General features: G+C 47.4%; 1 protein-coding gene across 3 annotated transcripts in view; it reads left to right on the top strand.

Annotated features, from left to right (window-relative positions):
- The window catches only part of Caln1 (calneuron 1), a 476,552-nt gene extending 458,522 nt beyond the window's left edge, over window positions 1–18,030 (top strand). For all 3 annotated transcript variants that reach the window (XM_057765690.1, XM_057765691.1, XM_057765692.1), the window contains one exon: window positions 10,125–18,030. In XM_057765690.1, coding sequence (XP_057621673.1) covers window positions 10,125–10,252 — 128 coding nt within the window. In that variant the 3' untranslated portion in view covers window positions 10,253–18,030. The remainder of the gene's footprint in view (window positions 1–10,124) is intronic.
- Window positions 18,031–23,339: the final 5,309 nt, after the last annotated feature.

Raw genomic sequence — 23,339 nt, 5'->3', positions numbered from 1 at the left:
CTGCCATTACTCCTAACACCATAATGTTTTGCCTGAGCATGTGGGACCAAAGTCTCCGAAGCCAGGAGCCACCATTAACCTGTCTTCCTTTGTTTCTGTCAGGCATTTGGCTACTTGATTCACTTTCTGTTGCTGTGGTAAAATATCCTCGCCAAAACGGCCTAAGGAAGAAAGGGTTGGTTGGGCTCACTGTTCCAGGGTATGGTCCACCATGTTGAGGAAGTCTAGGCAACAGAAGCGTGAGGCAACTGGACACGTTGCACCTGCAGTTAGGAAGCTGGGAGTAATGGATGCTCCTGTTCTCCTAGCTTTTCCCTCTTTATGCAACCCAATCCCAGGGAATGGTACCGCCTACTTTTGGGACTCCTCCCACCTTAATTAACATAACCAAGAGCATCTCTCACAGGTGTGCCCAGAGGTTCACTGGAGATCTAGTGACATTAATAATTAATATTAGCCAGCACAGTCACACTGGTGAGGAATGAAATATTCTCTGTGGTCTTGTCATTTGGTCTCTCTGAGTTTTGTTTCTTCTTATCTATTCAATTCAAATATTTTACAGTGGTTTGTACTTAGATACAAACATGTCGGGGCACAATAGGAGATCAGGGAGAATTCTGTAGTCAAATCCAAGGTCACCAGGGCAGTCATCCCTTCTGAAGTCACAATGTTCCTGTCCGGTCAGTAAGTGCTCACCTGGATGGTGCCACCTCCCTTGTCACCTGGGAATTCATTATGGATGCATTGGGCCCATCCAAATGAAAAGGGCACAAGATGTCACCCAGACCATCTGCTTCCAGCTGGCCCTGTGACTTTCCTGAAATAAAACCTAAGCCTTTGGCTTGAGCAGGAGGTAAATGTGAAGCTGACCCTGGTAGCCTGTGGAAAACTTAGCAACATTTGAAAGCAGACTTAGGGCATCAGTTGGAAAGTGAGGCATTTTTATTCTATCTGGGGGCCCACTAGGTTTTCTACAACAACTTTGTACACAGATTTTCTGAGGACCAATTGAGATTCTGCGATACCAAAGACCCAGAGAATTGTTTTTGATAAGTATTCAAAACAGCTCCTCTCCCTCCTCTTCCTCATCTTTCCTCTCCTCATTATTCTTTTTCTTTCCCCTTCTTCCCCTCCCTCCTCCCCCATTCTCCCCCTCCTTCCCTGCGTTTTGTCTTCTCCCTCACTGTCACTCTCTCTTCCTCTCCTTCCTCTCTATTGGCTTCATTCTTGGCCAAGCTCAGAAGATAACAGGATTCCCCCTCTCAGGACTCATCCTCATCCCTCAAAAGAGTCCCTTCTCAAACCTATTTGACCCCCATGTCCACCCCCAGACATACCAAGAGCTGTGCACCATTTTTGGTCCTTCTGGCTTGTGATGGGGTATAAGGCGAAGTCTTGGGATGAGAGTCTCACTGCATAGAGCAGTAGAGATCCCAGAAACAGAATGTGCAAGATACCATCAACAGGAAGGGAAGGACAGTTAGGTCAACACAAAGTGTTACTTGTACACCAGGAGCCCAGGGTAGGACCCTCAGAAGTGAGGCACAGCTGTCCAAAGAGCATAAGAGTCAAGAGGAGGAGAGCAAGGTTTTGTGGTACCAAGTGAACCGGCTTTGAATTGTACAAGCAGAGGTTATGATAAACAAAAACATCATAAAATGCCAACCTCATTCCACTCCTTACAGTTCCATCCTCTATCTCCCCCTGCAGGTCTCTCCTGATGACGCTACCTAATATCATCAAAGTAGAGTTCTATTTTCCCTTTCCAGGCTGGAGTGATAACTCAGTCGTTAAGAGAGCTTGTTGTGGAATCGTAAGGACTGGAGCTTAGATCCCAGGGCCAAAACACGTTGGCTTCAAATGCTTACCTGCAACTCCAGCTCTGAGGGATCAGATGCCCTCCTCTGGCCTCTGTGTGCAAAGGCATGCACGCACACACACACACACACACACACACACACAAAATAAATCTTTAAATCTTTACTGGAAAGATGGCTCAGTGGTTAAGGACACATACTGCTCAAATTTGAGGGCAGCTCACAACCACTTGTAGCTCCAGGGGATCTAACATCCTGCACATTTGTGCATATACACAGGTTCATAAATAAAAATAAATTCCTTTTAAAAGTAAAAAGAAAAGTCCCTTTCAATTTGCTCCATGTGTGTCAAGAGCCAGTTTCCTAGACCGGGTATTACTTTTGTTCAGTGCTCTGATCAAACACTTGAGAAAAAACAGGTTGATGGAGAAGGGCTTATTTTCTCTCTCAGTTTGAAGAGCCATGGTTCAGCATGGTGGGGAAGGCATGATGCCGTTCATGTTAGTAGGAGCCTGTGTCTGAGACACCTCATATCTCAATAGACCAGAAAGCAGAGAGTGGACAGGAAGTGGGGCTTGGTTTCAAAACCTCATGTCCCCTCCCACCAGTACACACTTCCTCCTGGAAGGCCCATCTCCTAAAGGTTCCACGCTCTCCCCCAGATTGAATAGCACCACCTAGTGGAGACCACATGTTCAAACACATGAGCCTGTGAGGGACATCTCACATTCAAAACTCAAGGACACTCAAAGTATCTAACCAAAAGGATTAGAAAGCAATTATAGCTTCCAAACTGGGTGGTCCTGGCTCATCCTGAGAATCGCAGGAGCTGGAATTGGTTTCACCCACTTTTGTATCCATTCCTGAAACTCAGAGTTTCTACTGGAATGCTAGTGCGGAAGATCTGCACCAGGATCATGAATCAGTTCCCCTCACCCTCAAGCAGACAAGCTGCCCAGTTGCCAGCATCCACACAGAACCAGAGGGATTCCAAACTCATTAGACCTTGTAAATTGCCCAGCTAGCCAGTGTCAACATCTATGCAGACTCCTGTGTCCAAGGGAAGAATCCCTGAGCCACCCTGTCATTTGCTAAGGGGAGCTGTGTGAGTTGGTGTGAAAATAAGAAGCGCAAAGAAAGACTGTCTCTAAAGGAAACCCTTGCAAACCCAGGTCCTGCTGGCAGACAGAGTCCATTGGTTTATAGGGCTGGTTAACAAGTTGGGGGCTAGGGGTGGGGATAAGAAAACAGAAGCTCAACTGGTACGTCCTGCACTGCCCCCTACAGCCCACTTGCTCACTTGATGTGTCAATTGCTATAAAGAATACTTGAAATATAATGGGAAGGTGGACATAAAAAAGCATGACCCCTGACAGAGCCAACTCACCAAGGTTAAACATGGGGTTAATATATAAAACAGCCATCCTACTCCTAAGTTTGTAGCCAGGGGACCTCAGAAGGCAGGGCTATCTGAAAACATGTACATGAGGGCTGTGGAGATGATTCAGTGAATAAAATGCTTCCCAAGAGATTGTTGTTAGCTTGGAGCGTCCATGTGCATGTGAACACTTGCGCGCATGCCCTCAAACAGAAAGCACCTACACACGTGTACATTTGCACACATATATACACAAGCACACACACACAAAAGAACCCATGTACACAAATGTTCAAAATAGACAAAAAAAAACCATCCAAATGCCCTAAAATAATGAACTTAAAAACAAAATCTATCATGTCATATTATTAATCAGTAGAAAGAAATCAGATGATACCAGGCATATGGGTACATGCCCGTAATGCCAGACCTGATGAGGATCAGGAGTTCAAGGTCATCGTTGACTGCATAGCAAGAACGAGGCCAGCCTGGGCTACATGAGACACTGTCTGAAAAGTTTTAAAAAATGAAATGCTGAGGCAACCCCCAATACAGACAAACCTCCGGTCTGTAAAGTAGACAGAAGGAGACACAAGAGTCCACAGTCTGCAGTGTTTTGCCATGCAACAACACGTGCAGCAGACAAATCCACGGGACCAGAAAGGTCAGTGACTGCCTGGGGCTGGGGACAGAGGAGAATAATAAGTGATGTTCATGAGCACTGGGTTTCTTCTTCGGGTGGCAGAAATGTTTCTGTGTTAAACAGCGAAGATGGTTGCACAGCTTTAGAAGTGTGTGGTTTTTGATATGTGAACTATGCAGCTAGACTAATAAGAAGATTAATATCATCAGGTTATTAAAATCAAGGAGGGAGCTAGGTGGTACGGAGTGTGCTTAAGATGTGTGGGGCCCTGGGTTCAATAGTCCAGCCCCACGGTAACATGGGAGAACGGAAGGGAGGGTAAAAAAAGGGAAGGGAAAGGAAAAGGGGAAGAAGGAAGGGAAGGAGAGGATAAGAAAGGAGAAAGGAGTAGGGAAGGGATGCGGGAAAGTCAGCAAGAAGGGTCTGGGAGTGAGATGCGGCCTTTCCAGCTGAGTGGGGCAGCTGGAGACGGTGACTCCTGGGATGGCAGCCAGCGCAGGGATGCGCAGGATGTCTGCAGGGAGCAGTGCTGCATACCAAGCAGGGCCCTGGGAAGGTGAGCCTGGCAGCAGTTCAGGAAGAACTGATGAAGGTAAGAAGTGCAGGAGAGGCCTGCAAGCATCTGAGGTGTGCTCGGCTCTGCACTGGAAGCCGCAGCGAATGGGAGAATAAAGAAGCAGGCATTTCCTCCAGCCCCAGGGGAGGCAGTAGGCAGGCTGGTGTTTCTCTAGCCAGTCATGGTGGGCCATAGCTCTCAGTCGGGACAGCTCAGCAATCTTTGTGGTGATTTGGTTTTGCTTAACTATTTTTATTTTATTTATTTTGGCTTTTCGAGACAGGGTTTCTCTGTGTAGCTCCGACTGTCCTGGAACTCACTCTGTAGACCAGGCTGGCCTCGAACTTATAGCGATCCACCTGCCTCTGCTTCCCGAGTGCTGGGATTAAAGGCATGGGCTACTTACCACTGCCCAGACGATTTGATTATTTTTAAGTATTATGCATGTGTGTGTATACATGTGTGTGGGCCAGAGGCCACCCTAAGGTTTCATCTTCACCTTTCTAGAGATAGGTTTCTCTCACTAGCCTGCTGCTCAGCAATTCAGCTACACTGACTGGTGGATGAGCCTCAGGAATGTACCTGTCTCTGCCTCCCCAGTACTGGGAGTTCAGGCCTGTGAAACCCGAGGTCAGGTGCCATCCGGCCCAGCTTTTTACATATGTTTTGGTGATTCAATCCAGATCCTCACACATGTGTGACAAGCACTCGATGGAATGAACCACGTCCCCAGCTTCTGAATTAATTCTTTTAGTGCCTAGGACTCCTGTTGTTAGCTCCTTTGACAGAAAGGGAGACTGAAGTTCAGAGGTTAGACTTTTCAGAGCTCCTAAGTGCCAGACTGAGAGACATAGTGAGTTCAAAGCCTGCTGGGAACATAGCAAGTTTAATAAGTACAGATCTAAAGGAAAGGACAGAGGAGATGGCACAGCGATTAAGAGGACATGCTGCTCTCTTGCAAAGGAGTTCAGTTCCTGGCACCCATATTGAGTGACTCACAACTTCCTGCAACTCCAGCTCTAAGGGATCTGGCGCCCTCTTCTGGCCTCCTTGGGAACTCACAACTACATGCTATACACAGGCATACACATAAATAAAACAAAAATAAATCTTTAAGTAAATAAACATGCCGTGGTGCCTCGTGCCTAAATCCCAGACAGTCTGAGAGGCTGAGGCAGCCTCTGGCTTCAGTTGCTGCAAGCTGAAGGGAATCTTGAACTCCATGGTAAGATAGATACTGTCTCCAAAACAATGATATCAAGTTACAAAATAAAACAAACAAGGGGTGAAACTGTGGCTCAGAGGCTGTAGCTAAGCGGCAGTGACTTCTCCAGCAGACAAGAGGCTCTAGGTTCAAGGCCAGGACTCAGAAAGAAAAGAATACACACTAAGAATATGTAATATTTATCTGATGCAATTATAATGCAATGCAAATGTAAAATTGCCGATGATGGGCCTTAAGAGAGTTGCAAGAAAACGAACCAGATCCTGGCTCAGGCCCCTGCCAGCCACACCAAGTCTCTGATACCTGTTCGCTGTCATCAAGCAGAGGGTCAGGGAAAGTGTATACAGAGGTTTTGAGCTTGTAAGGCAGAGCAAACCATGGGCTCAAATCTCATCTCTGTGATTTGTCAAATGCTATTGGCGTTTGCTGCTTGGCCCCGGAGGCCCTGCATCTATCTAAAGACACCACACCCAGCCTGCGCAAGATCCAAGTCTGCGTGCGCCATGCACATAAAATCAGCACAATAACCAACTCATTGAGGGATGTCCAATAACTCAATATGAATTCTAGGGCTAGGGAGATGGCTCAGTCTATAGAGTATCTGCCTTGCAAGTATAAGGACCTACATTCCATCCCCAGAATCTGCGTGAACTAGGCAGGGCATGGTGGCATGCTCCTGTAACCCCACGCTGCAGAGGTAGGGACACGACTAGTCAGTCTAACCTAAATGACAAGTTCCTGTCTCAACAAGAAGGTGAGTGGTACCTGGGGAAAGACACCCAAGGTGGTTGTTCAAACACTTGTGCACACACACACATGCCCACACGTACGAAATAAACCAGCTTGGGTTTTTAAAGGAGAAAGTCAGCTGGAATTGGGCACAAGCAATATCCTTTCTCGAAGTTAAATTCTTTCTTGTCTTTAAATCTCTTCCAAGGTGACTCTTATTATCCCCAATTTATAGATAAGGAAATTGAGTGTTAGGTCCAGCCATAAAAGACATTATATTTTTGCTCCACCGTACAATTTCTGCTCTCTGGTGATTTCCGGGTTCACTGCAAAACAATCTTCCACCCGGTACTGAGCTGGATTTACAGGTTTCAGTTCAGATCTGTTTCCAAGTTACTATGGCCTCAGAATGTTCTAGAAGGCCTCCTCCGCTTATAGGACATTGTTCTAACTGTGGCAAGCCCAGTTTGCAGCTGTTCTAGCTTATTTGGCATGCATGCCTGGCTTGCAGCTGATGATAGCTACAGACACAGCCCAACACGAAACTGTAAAGTTAGTTAAAACATTGTATCGCTTGCGGGCATGATTTAAAAAAAAAATAAAAACCAACAACAAACAACAGCACAGTTGTATAACGTGAACTTTATAGATGACAGCATTGTTCCACAGTGTCAGAAGGCTGGACACGCCTGTCTGGATTCTCAGGCACCTCTTATCTCTCCCTTCCCAGGCTTTGAAGGATTCTGAGATCAAAGAGGAAGCGGCCCTGGTGAGATATGTTAGTCACCTTTCTCTTCTGTGTGACTGAATCCTCACAGGAAGCCATCTAAGGGACGGCAGATTTATTTGGTCTCAGGGTTTAATACAGTCCCCCAGAGGGGCAGGGTTCCGGGTGAAGGCAGCTCATCACTGCAAGCATAAGTACCTCGCTTTGGTAGGCTAGGATCAGGAAGACAGGAAGTGTGGCTGTGTCCACCCCCTGAGTGACTCATCCCTTCTCCTAAGGGTCCCCAGACAACACCACCAGCAGGGGACCACATGTTCACACACATCAGCGTGTCGGAGACACATCATAGCCACAACTTAACAGGGGGATAAAAGCCTGTCACCTGTTACCTTGTTTCCTGAGTATCATTCAAAAAGAAAGGTTTTCATGAACACGTTTCCCCTTGGGCCAGCATTTTCTGTGGCTGAAGGTTTCCACAGCCTCTCAGGATGGTGTGTGGCAGGACAATTTCTACACAGGCACAGGCCCGGAACACCTCAGCTGGTCCTCAACAAGCCACAAACACATTTGCGTTTTTTTTTTTTTTTTTTTTTTTTTCTGGTTCATCGTTTGTTTAGCTAGGGTTTCATGGATTCCCCGGCTGGGCTAGAGCTCCCTTTGTAGCCAAGGATGACCTTGAACGACTGATCCTCCTGCCTCCACCTCCTGGGTGCTGAGTTTGCAGCTGTGCACCCCACCCTTTCTTAAGGCAGCACTGAGGATGGAACCCAGGGCATCAGCATGCTGGGCAAGCACTTCACCAACTGAGCCCCGTCCCCATCCTTTCCTTCTTAAACACCATCTCCTTTGCCCTCTCTAACAGCTAGCATTTTGTTCCTTCAGTGTGCCCACTCCCAGAAGAAGCCCATCTCCACACCAAACAAAATTTCCTCCTTCAGCTAAGAGCTTAAAACCCAGAGTTAATCAGGAATTGGAGAATCGAACCACAAAAACACTCCTAAATCACCCAGGGGAAGCACAAGCCTGGTGGATCCAGGAGGATTAACGATAACAAGATGAGACTTAGGGGATTCTGGGTAGAGGATCTCGGCAAATTGGAGAGGGAACCAGAGCCATGGCTGGGGGCACAGGCTCACGGTGAATCTGGCTTGACAGTAATTTTCAGAGATCCTTCATAAACCCTTGGGCCCTTTCTCCCAGGGAAGGCTCTTTTTGGCTTTGAAAACATGGCCTGATTCCTACTCGTTAGTTTGTTATTTCCTCAGGGCCCAGGGGAGTCCCAACATGGCAGGAGACACTGGAGCATGACAATGGGCTTCGTGTTCTTGAGAGGCCCGACTGGTCCATTCCTCTTTCTAGTCTTCTATGTATTTGCTTCCTTTAAATGTTATTTATTTACTTATTTAATTTATTGTGTTAATGGTGGGGGGGAGGTCGCTCTTGCGGTGGTCAGAGGCCAACTTTCAAGAATCCGTTTTCACCCTTGTACCATGTGGGTCTCCAGGAGCAAACTCAGGTGGTCAGGCCAGATGGCAAGCTCCTTACCCATGGGCCATCTTGCCAGCCTAATTTTTTCTTTCCTCCCTTCCTCCCTCCATGCTGCCCTCCCTCCCTGACTCCCTGCCGCCTGCCCTCCCTCTCTCTCTCTCCCCACTCTTTCTTCTTTTTTTTTTTTTAAAAAAAATGCTTTATTATTTTGTTTTGAGACAGAGTCTCACCATGTAGCCAACCCATGCCTCAAACTCACAATTCTCCTGACTGCCTTCATGTAGCTAGCATTGTAATGCACCACCATATCTGGCTTTTCCAATATTCTTGGTGTACACGCACACGTATGTGAGTGTGTGTTGTGTGGATGTGCAAGTACATAGAGGAACTGGAACTCATCAAGTACGCTGGACTGGCTGGCCAGGGAGCCCCAGGACCTACCTGCCTCTCCCTCTCCAGCTCTGGGACCATTTGCCACCATGGCCAGATTTTTTTATGTTGTTGCTGGGGATCGAACTCGGGTCCTCATGCTTGCACAGCAAACACTTTCCCAAGTTCCTAGTCTTCTTTAGTAGGTAAATCTGAAAGACCATGTTTCCCAACACCCCAAGCAAAAACCACAGACACTACACATGCACGCACACACACACACGCATGCTCACACACCCCTCTTTAGTCTCTGGCAATTCGACCTCCATCCAGGCCTATCAAATCAACTGAAAGTTGCCCAGACCCTGGGAGAGCTTATTAAGATGCGAACTCCCAGACTCCCTCCCAGTGACCTGATTCAGTGACTCCACAATGAACAGGACAGTGTCTTTTGTATCAACCTCCCCCCATGCCCTGTTTAGCTATGAGGTGTCTTCTTGATGCTCCTATGTTGAAGACTTGGTCCCCAAGTGGCGGCACTATCGAGAGGTGATTGAGTCTCCAAAAGCACACCGGGGAACCAGCTTGGTTTGGTGAAATGCTTGCGTTGCAAGCAGGATAACCTGATTTTCACATAGATGCGGTAGTGTGTGCTTATAATCCCAGGACTGGGGAGGTAGACAGGTAGATTACTGGGGCTCGCTACACACACAGCCAGCCTAGGCTACTAAGCAAATTCCCAGCTGGTCAGAGTGTATCAAAAAACCAAGATGGACTGTCCTCTTGTGCAGCCCTGTGACAGGTACAAACAACACACACACACATACCATATGCCGGAAGCTTCCAGACCTCATTCTATCAGTGCTGGTTACAGAAAGGGGATGATAATGGCTGCACGGTGTCTTTTCGGAAACTCATTCTAGAATGTTACAGAAATTGTCTCTGAAACTCACTGTAGGTCTATTATATCCAGACGTCTAAACCTTTCTCTAAACATCTTACGGACCACAGTTCTGGTAGGGATGGTTTACCTTATACCTTTCGCCAGAAGTTTCTGCTCAGCAGTTGCTAAGAGTCCCATTGTATCCATCACCTGAGTTGGTTAGACCAGCCACAGTCTATGCCGTGTAGTAAACATACAGCTGTCTCAAGCTATCTCTCTGTTCTCTCTCCTCCCCATCCCTTACCCCAGTTCATTCACAGAAGCAGAACCGGCAGACCTGCGTCCGCAAGAGCCTCATATGCGCCTTCGCCATGGCCTTCATCATAAGCGTCATGCTGATTGCAGCCAACCAGATCCTGCGGAGCGGCATGGAGTAGCAGCCTCCCACCAGCCACAACCGCGTTGCCAGCTCACTGCGCATGTGCATGCCCCGCGGGCAGACTCTGTTCCTCCACACCGGAGATCTGGACCTATGGATGGATGCAGTCGTTGGTACAGTTCAGTAAAGAACTCAAGTTTGCAGGATAACCGGGATCACGGATCAACTCCATCTCCTTGGCAGGGACACTAAAGGGCTGTGTCTTCAATGCTTTCATGGTTTTGTTTCCCAATGCAATAAATACCCGGGAGTTCTCAATTATTGCTTCAACCGCCAGTAGCAACTCCGAAGGGGGGAAAAATACTGCTTTCTTTTCGTCTTGGAATTCCAGTAGCCATCCAAGTATCGCGGTGGCATCACAGAGCGAGAAAGAAAAGACAAGTATGAACAACACTCACCTCCATCCATGCCCCGATTCTTTCAACCCAGGGACCCAAAGAAACTCCCTGCTGAGGTTGACTTCTGGGTTGCTACAGGAAAGGGGACTTTCCATCTCACCCTGGCTTCCTTCCTCCACCCCGTGGAGACCCCTCCCCCCAAGGCATGAGGGGGAAAGCCATTAGGCAGGGCGCAAGTTCCTTGCAGCCACTGCTGGTCTTATTGCCTTTTCTACAGGACTCCTGTCGGAAGAGCTGGGGCGCTCTCGGTTGGTTTCCTTGGCACTTGGCTTTCTGTTTCTGAAGTCCATCCCGCACCAGCATCTTGGAATCTGCAGAGAGCCTGGCTCCCAGCTTTTCTTGCCTGTGCCACCATTAGAGAAAAGAAAAAAAAATTTACAACCCGGGTGTGTCTGTAACCCAGAAGCATAGACAGACAAGCGACTTCTGCGTGTTTGATGCTGTTCTTCCCTAACCGCTTACTTTGGACGGGAATTTGTCCTCTAACTCACACCCATCCCTGCTTCTTGGGAGCAAAGGGTGAAGCTACTGGGGGAGGGGAAGGATTGAGCCTGGGGGCAAGGAGGCCCACATCCCAGGCATCCAAAGTAACAGAACCCCTCTGATCGCCATGCTAGTTAAGATTGGTGTACACCTAAACCCTTCCCTCATCTCGGACTTTCTTAGTGAGTCTTTCCCCAGCTAAAAAAAAGAGACCTAGAACCTGAAGCAGAAAAGCTGGAAGGATCACATGGCTGTATGGGCTGGATTTTGTTTAATATCTCAAGATATTCAGATTGTGCCAGTGACTCGTTGAGAGAGAGAGAGAGAGAGAGAGAGAGAGAGAGAGAGAGAGAGCACACGCGGTGTTTAGTGGGCGTGGCTGATGTGAAGGAGACTTGACTCCTGATCACAGGACACTTCTGTTGGGGTCTGTTTTCAGCAGCAGCAGTCTGGGACTCATTTCTTTCAGTTTTCCTAGATTCACTATGAATTTAAGTGTGAGTGGTCAGATTGCCTGTCATCTATAGATGTGATAGATGTGCTAGTTTCCTTTGTGTTTTTCTGAGCCCAAGTCTTTATCTCTGTAGTGAAATCGTCCTGCCCCTGCTTCTTTGGATCTCAGGCGGAAGCTTCCTGATTCTCCTTCCTCCTTCCTTACCCTTTTCTCCAGCCACATTGAGGCCGGCAGCCTCCCCCTCCCCCCCCCCTCCTGCAGCCGGGTAGGGTTTTTCTGGTGCGATGCATATTCCTCTAGCCTAGCTTCCCTCCCTTCTCCCTCCTTACTGCCGCCTTAGACTTGGATCATGCAAGTTCTCCTTCTAGGGTCTTCCTCTAGCCGACCTCTACAAGCGCTCCACGCAGTAGTGTGGAGGGCGGCTGTCGATATTTTCCCACTGTAGGGTGTGAATATTCACTAAGAGCACAAGTCAAACTAGGTTTGAGCCATAGCATAGGCAAGAGAGAGCAAGTCAGAGGTCCCAAGAGCCCGAAGGGGCACAGAGTCACTTCATAAAACTGCCTGGAGTCTGGTACATCCAGGCAGCAGCCTGCCTGCCTTTCTCACGGTGCCCTCTGCAAACCTGCCCTTTCTGTTTCTTCCCTAGGCTGAGTCACCATGGTCCCCATAGGACCAGACTCCTGCACTAGAACAGGAAGAGACACAGAATATTAATACACCGCACAACTTCCCACCCCCTAAGTTTCGTCCTGGAGCCATCGCCTTCTTTCTGCCGGGTGTGAGCGAGAAGGCAAGCATAGCGGGCAGCGGCACGCTTCCCTATCTCTTGCTGATGGTTGAAACTCCAAACTGCATCCTCTCGGGAGCATGCTGGAGAAACCAGGCGAATGCATCTGGAAGTACAGGATTCTAAGGACCCGAAGGGGGCAGAAGCCATGCTGCAGCTGAGATTAGCTACTGAGGGGGACATACAGATGTCTTCAAATGTTGCTTTCTGCAACATCTGCCCCATACTGGAGGAGGCTGATCCCCAAAGATGAAGAGTTTAGATTCCTTCAGCAATGAGTGGAGATGTAATAATAATATGAAGGGCATGAGCACCTATTCCCTTAAAAAAAAAAAACCCTCCAGCATCTTTCCCAATTGCATGGAAGAAATGATAGGAAAACAGCCATCAGATTCTCTCCGATGGCCCAGAAGTTAGTCTCCCAGCATCCTCCTCATCTGCGGCACCCAGCGACTGAATACAACAGGGCAAGAAACCAGGTCTAGTGGCATTTTGTTGGCCTGCCTGCTAACTGCTTTGCTTGTATTATATGTCTTTGACATATTTAGGGTGTTGGGATTCTTTTCCAGGCAGCCCCACTCCCAGGTCTGTTCACACAAATGCTACCCCGAGGTTCATGACCCCCTCACATTCTCAGGACAGTAACTGGGAAGGAGGAGCTGGTTGGCTGATGGTTCCAGAAAGTTCTGTCTCCCATACTCGCTAAGGCACCCTCTGTAGGAGAGGCAGGGGCCTCAGTCTTTGCTGCCTTAGGAATGGGCGACAGAGGCTGCCCAGCCATGAGGTGACTTGGTGACTGGCTCATTCTTGCTACCAGCTCAGCTCCACACCCCCAGGACTCCATGAATGTCAGACAGTAGGACAGCATTTGACCTGAGACAGAAAGACAGGCTGCCTCTGAACCCTGTCACCTTCAAACAAGCTATCCCCTCACTGTCCCTGGAGGTAGATCGAATCCCCAGTCAGGACTCCACCCTGGAACTGTTAACGATGGCTTCCAGAAAGGGTGCAAGTTCCACATGACAACTATAAAGATTGCCATGGAAACATTGCATCTTCCCTGAGTTTGCCAAGATACAAACATAGGGAACATTTTCTTAAAAGACACTGTATATCCTACCTGCCTGCACCCTGACTCCCAGAATCCATCTCCTGCTGAGATGGGGAATTAACCTCCGAAGAATATGCATGACTTCCCTACCTTTCCCTGTTGTATTTGAATGAGTCCTTGCCCCAACTCAGGAGAAAAGGAGTAAGCCCTGTATGGGTAGCCTCCTCACCTCTACCCTTTATCTCACCTCGAAGAACAAGACTGTCTCCATATGGGAGGGGTAAAACCACCTACATCATCTGGCGGGCCAAAACATGTTTAGCTTATAATCTTTAATAGCATTTGCTTGCTTGTTGACACTCTCCCATCCTGTAAGCTAGAAATAAGAACTGAGGTGAACCGCGGTTCTCAGGAGTTCTTGGACGAGCTCAGCCATTGCAAGACGTTCTGGATGACCTATATGCAGGAACCAGGACATCAACTAGGTGTCTGCCATACCTGCTCCTGTCTCAAAGTTTACATGACAGGTGATCTAGTATCTGAAAGGATGGAATCAGGAAGAAAGAAAGAAGAAAGAAAGAAAGGAAGGAAGGAAGGAAGGAAGGAAGGAAGGAAGGAAGGAAGGAAAAAAGAAAGAAAGAAAGAAAGAAAGAAAGAAAGAAAGAAAGAAAGAAAGGCAGAGTATGTTGAGGAGAGCATCTCTTCTAGCCCCAGCAGATAGTCCCAGTCCCAGTCCCAGCCCTCAAAGGGATTGGAAAATCTAAGAGCCAGGAGAGAAACAATTGGCTTTTACTGCAGTCTCCTGCTATGGGCTCAAATCCAGACTCAGGTCATACATCAAAGAGTATTGTGTACATTGTTTTTGAATCTAAGATAGTGTCCCTGGGACCCTACGAGGGCAGCATGAGAAGATGAACAAGGTGATTGTTGGGTGTGCTTCCTGGGTTGGGTTGGCTTGGCTATGTCTGGCTGCATGTCATATGTGGACTGTTTCCTTGTGTGCCCTTGATGACAGTGCCAAGTTTTGTACCTCAAACCATATTAGCTCCTGTCCCTACACTATGTCACTAACGGTCCACAGCGACTCGATCTACCCTGTTACCTAAGATACATAGAGAGTCTGGAACCTTCTCATGAAAAGGGTCCTTATTTTTATATAACGCTATGATAACGATAACAGGTGAGCTCCGACGAATCTTCTAGACTTTGGCACATACTGTTTGTAATGATCTGGAAGACCACAGAACTCCATTCCCTGGGAAGCTTCCGTCACAAACAACTTCAGATCAGCAGTTTTCACTGGCCTCTTCCAGGATGCCCTACAGGGCTGAGAGTCCAGAATTCACAGCCATTTTTCCTTCCTCCACGTTGATTCCCCGGCTCCCCCTCCTCCACGAGGAGAAAAATCCATGTTCTGTAGACGAGCTATGCAGCCATTAGAGTGTTTCACTTGAATTATTTATAGTCAGGACAGAATAGAGGAGACTCTAGGCCACCCCATCCTCACGATCATGTAAATGTCACAATTGCTTAGCTTCATTCCATCCGCGCTTTCACTAACACTCAGGGGACTGTTCTCAGCTATGTGGCCTTTGCCACGCACAGTTGGTTTGGAGGAAGGGGACAGGTGGACCAGCTAACTGGGCCTTCTCCTTGGATCCTATACTTCCTGCAAATGCATTACCGTCATGTTAATGCCAATGGTTTATATTTATTATTGGTTCTATCTTAAAATACTACAAAGAGTGGTGGATTCAGCCAGACACAGGAGAACGTGCTTCCAGGGCCTAAAAGTTGACAAACTGAGGTGGGAGGATTGAAGTTCAACATTTGCCTGGATTGTAGAGCAAGTTCAAGGCCAGTCTGAGCTAAATAGTTAAGCTCTAGGCAAGCCTGGGCTACATAGAGAGTTCTGGGCTAGCATGAGCTACCACAATAAGACTCCTTCCCACTCGAAGGGAAAAGAAAAATCAGTTTCACAAAGCAGCCCCCTGTATCTCAACATTACTTATCCAGTTCCTCTCTTGGGGAGTTTGTCAAGAGAAGACATCCCACGTTCTGGATATAGGGTCAACCTTTTCTTCAGGTGGATGTCTTGGCTTCCAAACCAGTCCTTCATATGTTTTCAGAAGTTATCCAAGCAGGGCTAATAGGGCATGCCTATAATTCTAGCAGTTGGGAGGTGCAGGAACCCGGAGTAGGAGTTCAAGGACATCCTCTCTACAGAACAAGTTGGACTGAGCTATGCGTGCAAACACAGAGTGGGGGAGGGGCAGGGAGAGGGAGGGGATGTCTAGAAAGTAGACAGGTACTAGAATTTTCCAGAAAGTACGGGCTAATTGGGAAAGAATATTTCAGAGAATGCAGGTTTCACCCAGATGTTTGCTCCATCCTTGGACCTGACAGAGAATGTTCTTTAAGGGCTGCTAGATTCTAGGCCCTGTATATCTGGCCTACTTTGGGAATGTCCAAGGGATGCACCTCCCATCAGCATGTTCCCAAATCACAAGCTCTATGCCACCAATAGGAGGGTAGTAACTCCTCTGGGTGGATGCTGACTCCTGCCAGCCTCAGCAGGTCTTGCCCAAGGCTCTGAAACCTATGAACAGAGGCCAGAAAACAGAATAGAAAAACCAAAGGGAGGGTACCAGAAATAGGATCCTTGCTGCTAGAGGCCAGGAGAAAATTCATCTCCAGTAGAGAAGGTTGCGAAGTCCTGTGTGTTGCATTGTTTGGGGTAGCTTGTTTGGTGGCATGAGTCCCAAGGGCAGCTGTGTGTTCCTGTCGGTGTCTACTATTTGTGAAGGAAACTGTGCCCTCTGTTTCCCAGCCAATATGTCGCATGTCACACACAGGGGAGATGCATTTTTGTTTGTTGTCCAAAAGTTTGCTGAATCAAGATGAGCTTCTAGCCGGGCGGTGGTGGCGCACGCCTTTAATCCCAGCACTCGGGAGGCAGAGGCAGGCAGATCTCTGGGAGTTCGAGACCAGCCTGGTCTACAAGAGCTAGTTCCGGGACAGGCACCAAAGCTACAGAGAAACCCTGTCTCAAAAAACCAAAAAAAAAAAAAAAAAAAAAAAAGATGAGCTTCTATGTCTCCTTGTCTTCCAGCCTGACAATGAAGGAGTTTGGTTCCCTGGATAAAGGGTATATGGAATCTGAATTTATGAGATTATAGGTTGAGATAAAATTCAGATTCCAAAAAAACGATGCTACCAAAATCTCTCTGAGGATGTCTAATTGGAAACTCCCCCAAATAGTGTGCACGCCCATGCTGTCTCCCCACCGTTAATACCCCCTTACTTTCCCCTGGCCACTGGATTTGGAAGCAGTTCAGGTGGATGTGGTCCTGCAGAGGACAGAAAGCTACCATCTCTAATGAGTATCAGGAAGTAGATGACGAGTCTGGGGTGCAGGACCAGCAATCTGAAGCTGTTCTTTAGATGGACATAGATGCCTGCCACAGCAATGCTCCAACCGTAGCAAGAGACCTAGGCAGGAACTCAGCAGTTTGTAGGTACCCAAGTCTTTGTCCCTTCTTTTGCATGCTACCTCCGAGCCTGTTTGAGCCAGGCACAGTGGCATACACCTACAATCCCAAAACATGGGACACAGAGGCAGACTGTAACAAGTTCCAGAATAGTCTATGAGGTTCCAGGTCAGCCTGGGCTAAAGCAGGAGGCCTTGTCTCCTAAACAAAACCATGGGAATAATAAACTCCTGGTTTGTGCTCTTGGTTCTTGATCCCTGAAGCAGTCTGAGATCTAGTCGATGTTCACAGGCGACCCCATTGCTCTTCCCTGAAAAGACCTGTTGAGAAAAGATTCACTCAGCTTCTGGTACAAGTTCACATAGATGGAAAGTCTGGGACCATTTGAGTGCTGTCCAGTGACTCCTCAGGCCGGGGGGTTAATTTCTCTGACCCAAATTCTGAATTCAGAAAGAAGCTAATTGCCCAAGGACTGATCCAAGGTCAGAAAGATGCTAATTGCCCAAGGACTGATCCAAGGTCATGTTCGTGGAAGCTGTTCAGACTCTGAAGGGCTGGTCCTGCCAGGTGTGGGAGAGCTTAGTCCACAGGTGGGCACAGGTCATCGACATAGTTAATTCTCAAAGCACAGATGTAAATGGCTGGGATTTGGACCCCTACATGCCGGGTGTCTCAGAAGCACAGGTAAAGACTGTTCTAAACAGGAGCTTCTTGCCTCTCCTTCCAGAATGTTCCAGTCAGATGTCAATCATGCATCTCGATTTCCCACCTTACCTCATTTACATTCTTTTGTTTCCTTCATGTAGTGTGAGTTTGGTGATTTTTCTGCTATTAAGTGGTGAGACAGCAGGTTAGTGAAATAAAAAAAATTATCTTTATATCAAATGTAAATATTAATATAAATGAACTCGGCATGCAACATAAGTGATCCAATGAAGCGATATTATTCACATGTTATCTTACTGTATAAAGGGAAAATGACTGCCATATATGTACCAGATGTTTTCTGTAACTAATCTTGTCTGTAAATATATAATCTTATTAAAAAAGAGTCTAATTTACCATTATTTATGCAATAGAAAAAAATAAAAGTTCTTTTTTTTTCCTTTTGATGAGAGAATCCGTTCATTATTTTATGATCTGGTTTGCAGTGGGTCTTGAGATGTGTTCCCGGGGCCCCATAGGAGACAGTTCAACAGATCTGAGAAGCAGCGGGTACAGAAGGTGGCCGAGCCTATTGAGCGGAGGGACTCTAAAGCGGGATGATTGGCATCCAGAAAATAAACTGACGGTGGCGGAGCATATGGTAGGAAATATGACTTGTCTCCTGGCTTCGGAGCAGACATGGTAATTAAGACAACTTTGGGCCTGGGGAGATGACTCAGTCAGTAAAACGCTTGTATAAACATGAGGACTTGAGCCATCCCCAGCACCTAAATCAGAAAGAGGGCTGTGTGTGTGTGTGTGTGTGTGTGTGTGTGTATGCACATCTGTGTATACAGGCACGCCCATGCATGCATTTGGAGGTCAGAGAACAATGTCCCGTGTCCTCTCCCATTATCTACCTTATTCCCTTGAGACAGAGTCCCTCACTCAACTTGGAGTTCAGATGACAGCCAGCAAGCCCAGAGTACCTCCCATTTCTCCCCACACAAGCAACAGGCATGGGCGTGAGCATGCCCAGCTTTTGGTTCTTGGGTGCTGGGGATTCGAACTCTCGGCCGCATGCTTATGTAGCGAACTCTCTTACCCATTAAGTGATCTACGCCCAGCCCTCTAGCCTTCTCTTTAAATCTAAATCTCATGTCAGGGCCCTGAACTCGGTGGGGGTCACTGGGTCTCTTTGGATAAATGTCTGTTCGCTGCATTTCATTTGATCTAAGTGGCCAAACCCGGCTTGGTAGGGCTGCCCTGGTAAAAAGTCATGCCTTCACCCCAAAGGCCAATGATATGCTTTGGAGAAGGAGGCTGGAGAACCACGGGCTTGGGCCAAATGAGGCTACACAATGAACGCCAAGCTCCCCTGACCTACATAGCAAGGGCCTGTCTCAGTAAGCTCTAAGAACAGAGCCCAAACAAGACAGAGCTCAGCTCTATGAAGGACCTGGGGCTGCACAATCTTAAATCCTCCAAATGCCTCATATAAGCTATGCAGTGTGGCACCAGCCTCCTGCCGCGCCAGCCTGCGCGGAACTAAGTGTGACTTTTCGTTCAGTCGCTGAACCGACTCATTGCCAAACCTGGGCTTTCCTACATGAGTTCCAGGAACTTCCAGGACTGAGATGAAGTTGATCTCATATGGTTTGGCTTTTTTTCCCCCCTGTGAGTTTTCTCTGTGGTTTCTGGAAGGTCTCACAGCCCTGACGTGGGCAAGTTTGGTTGTTTTGACTCCCACAAACACCAAGGTCAGCTGGCTCACTTAAATCCAAGCCGATTGGCAAGAAAGTCTCAACTCAACCCACACAAAGCATTGATCTTGCCCAAAGAATAAAAAGCCAAATAATCTATCATTAGAGGGAACTTTCTTCAAGCTTTGGAGAAGGTTGGAGGATAAAACATAGCTGAATTTTCTACCCAGGTGTTTAAACACCACACACACAACTAAAAGCATACAACCCTGTATGTGTGTGTGGGGGGGTGGTCCATGCCTTTAATTCCTGCACTCAGAAGGCAGAGGCAGGCAGATCTCAGTGAGTTTGAGGCCAGCCTGGTCTAGGATAGCCAGTTTCTCAATTACATAGAGAAACTCTGTCTTGAAAAAACAAAACAAAACAAACAAACAAAAGCACACAAACAAACCCCAGAAAGCAGAATAGCAAAGCCCAGAAAGATGTCTCTGGCTGAATCAGTGTGGCCACAGTGGACCACCCCCCCTTGCTCCCTCTCTGGAGTGTGGGACCCTCAGCATGGTTCCGACAGAGCCTGGGAACATTTTCTAAGTGTCCTCATGACAAATGCATATTCACACATCCAACGACTCAAAAATCCATTTGCAGTCACTTCTCAGTATAGACACACTCAGAGTCAAGCTATGTGGAGGAGGGGTTCCGGTTTACCAGGCAGGGTCCCTGCAGAAACCCTGGGTTCTGTCCCCAGAACCACATAAAACTGGCATGGAGGTGCAAGCCTGTAACCCTAGCACATAGAGGGTGGAGGCAGGAAGATACGAAGTTCGAGGTCAGTGTCTACTACATATCAGGTTTGAGGTCAGTCTGGCCTACCTGAGACCCAGTCTCAGAAATGAAATAAAGGATAGCAAGATGGCTTCATGGGCAGCGGGTCTTATCACGCAAATCTGGTGACCTGATTTTGGACTCTGGGAACAACATGACAGAAAGAGAGAATCAACTCCTGCAAGATGATTGACTCCCTGGACCTCCTCACATACACCACCGTGTTCAATCTGAAAATCTAATTCTCAGGTAGAAAGACCAAATCCACAACAGTTCAATTGAAGCTGATTTATTTCTGGGTGCCCCGGGACTGGCCCACTCCCTGCCCTCCAAACGCCCTGCTCCTGGCATCCATCCCAGTCTGTGTTCTACACAGGAGATGCATTGGACAGGGACTCACCAGTTTGCAGAGTTCCCAGCAGGGGGATTTGATGCCAGAGGTTCTGAACTCAGTAGTGCATCAGAGTCACCTAGGGACCTTTTAAAAAAACGTTTGCAGCATTGCTCCTCCGCAGACCAATTACCTCTGCTGGGCAGGGATGGGGTGGGGGGAGTGTTTAGGTCATAATAGTCTAAAACTCCCCTGGCACTGTTAACGTCTGAGCTGGGGGAAGGTTAGAACCCTAACTGTTTGAAATGCCAAGGCAAAAAGAAAGGACTGTAAAAACCAATGGAGTCTTTTTTTTTTCTATCTTCAGATGGGGAAACTGAGGCCAGGGGATCTATGGAGGGACCACACTGCAGAGGTGCTTTCTTTCTATCAGGACTGGATCTGGATGCCCTGGCTGTGCAGTACTGAGGGATGAGATGTGAAAAAGACTTGGTGTGTGTGTGTGGGGGGGGGGGGGGGACATGGAAATGCCAACAGCTGGCGTTAAAAAGAAGCTTCCAGATTCACCACTGCATCTTCATGATGCCACCATGAGGGGCTTCTCCAGGATTAAAGTTTTGTTGTTTGAAACAGGAGCTTCCTATGTAGCTCAGGCTGGCTTTGAACTCACTATTTTCTCTCTGCCTCAAGCCCGAATGTTGGGATGACAGGTGAACACCACATCTAGCTCAGGGTTAGATTGTCGGTGGAGGTGTCTTCTCTCTTGCTTCTGTTTTATTTGGTGGAGGTGGAGAGTCGAACTCGGTGCCTTGTTCATGTTAGGCAAGCCCTTTACTGCTGAGCCACATCCTCGGTCCCACACGGCCTGGTGAAGGGGGGAAGGGGGCGGGGTGGGAGGGGCGTATAAATTGCTCAGGCTACCCTCAATCTCAGGTTTCCAAGTAGCTGAGGTGACTGGAGTGGATCTCTCTATTCTCTGCTTTCTACTCTGCTTTCTTCCCTTTTCATTTCTTCCTTCCTTCCTTTTCTTTCTTCTTTCTTCTTTCTTTCTTTCTTTCTTTCTTTCTTTCTTTCTTCTTCTTTCTTTCTTCTTTCTTTCTCTCTCTCTTTCTTTCTTTCTTTCTTTCTTTCTTTCTTTCTTTCTTTCTTTCTTTCTTTCTTTCTTTCTTCTTTCTTCTTTCTTTCTTCTTTTTTTCTTTCTTTCTTTTTCTTTCCCTTTACTCCTGAAATGGCCTTCATCCAAAACTCCCTCCTAGGTCTTCCCAGAGACTTACAAAATCATAGTCCTGAAATTATTATTTTTTTTCCATAGTCCTGAAATTAGAATTTTTGCAGATGAAACATAAAGTTAGAAAGATGGGACGCTTGTCTGAGGGTTACACAACTAATCTTTCTGGCCTGTTTGGGGAACTTTCTGCAGGCGACGCGCGCCCCCTACCGATAGCTCCGACGCATTTGTACGCCGCACGCCGAGAGCCCTCTGGTGGCACAGAGCTGTCATTGCGGAATCCATTTGCCTGTTCTGAGTTTGGGGGTGGCTGCTTGTGGCATAGCTCAGGGCTGGAAAGAGACTTCAAGAATCACGCTACGCTGGACAGATTCCAGGCTCTCGCTGCTTCTTACTGCATTTCATTAGCAGAGCTTTGGAAACTTTTATTTAATGCAGTTATTAAATAACACTTCACAGTTAAGGCAAATCAGAATTCCAGGTTGCAGATAAAATCGCAGGAGTGCTGGGGAATAGCTTTTGACCAGTTTTTCAGCCCAAAGCAAAGAGAGGATATATTTGGTTAACCTAGACTGGAGCAGTGTATCAGAATGTGCAGTGTCATCTGTCTATATATCTATTTATTTATTATATTTCTGTGTATGTGAATGGAGGTCAGAGAATAACCTTCGAGAGCCCATTTTCCCCTCACACCATGTGGGTTCTGGGAATGGAACACAGACGGTCAGGTATCTACAATGAGCCGCCTCCCCAGTCCCTGCCCATGAATCTCTGGTCTCTCAAACCTCTGGGAACACAATGAGCAAGGTTCTGTCTGCACCTCAGTCCTGAGAACCTGTCCCTGGCCTCTCTTAATCCTTGGTCCTGGCCTCCTTCTATCATGCGGAGGTCACCGTTCTTGTGTGTCCAGCATAGAAATGCCATGTTCTGGGGGGCAGGAGGGTCAAAGGTCCTGAGTACTGGGATTGCAAGTCATTCAGGACCAAAGGGAGATCAGCTAGAGAGATGCATGCTGTGTTCTGAATCCAACCCCTAAATGTTGACCATTCCTGGTTTATTGGATTATGCTATATTTGTGCTGTCTGCCCCCTACCCACCTACAAACACTGGAGTGCCTTTAGATGGAATGGTCCTGCCAGAAGATCCGAGGCATATTGTTGAATATCACTTTAGCTATATAAACATGTGTTGCATTTGTTTAATTATGTAAAGATGTGTTGCTGTTGTACCTTGCCTGACTAAGGCATCTGATTGGTCTAATAAAAAGCTGAATGACCAATAGCTAGACGGGAGAGGGATGTGTGGTGCTGGGGGGCAGAGAGAATAAATGGGAGGAATTTTAGAGAGGAGAGAAGGAGAAAAGAGCAATGGGAAAAGAGAGGCCTGTGGCCAGAAGCCAGATAGCTGCCAGACAGACAAACACTGGAGGAAGCTGGAAAGTAAGACAGACAGACAGACAGACAGACAGACAGACAGACAGAAAGCAAGCAAGCAAGAAAGAAAGAAAGAAAGAAAGAAAGAAAGAAAGAAAGAAAGGTAAAATGCCCTGAGGCAAAAGGTACACGAAGAGAAACAGGATAGTTTAAGTTAAAGAGAGCAATCCAGAAACTAGCCTAAGTGAGGCTGAGCATTCATAACTAATAATAAGTCTCGGTGTCATGGATTGGGAGCTGGTTGGTGGCCCAA

Source organism: Chionomys nivalis, chromosome 3, assembly GCF_950005125.1.
Source record: "Chionomys nivalis chromosome 3, mChiNiv1.1, whole genome shotgun sequence".
NCBI classification, from domain to species: domain Eukaryota; kingdom Metazoa; phylum Chordata; class Mammalia; order Rodentia; family Cricetidae; genus Chionomys; species Chionomys nivalis.
Note: the sequence above shows the minus strand (reverse complement) of the source record. Positions and strands in the feature narration are given on the sequence as shown.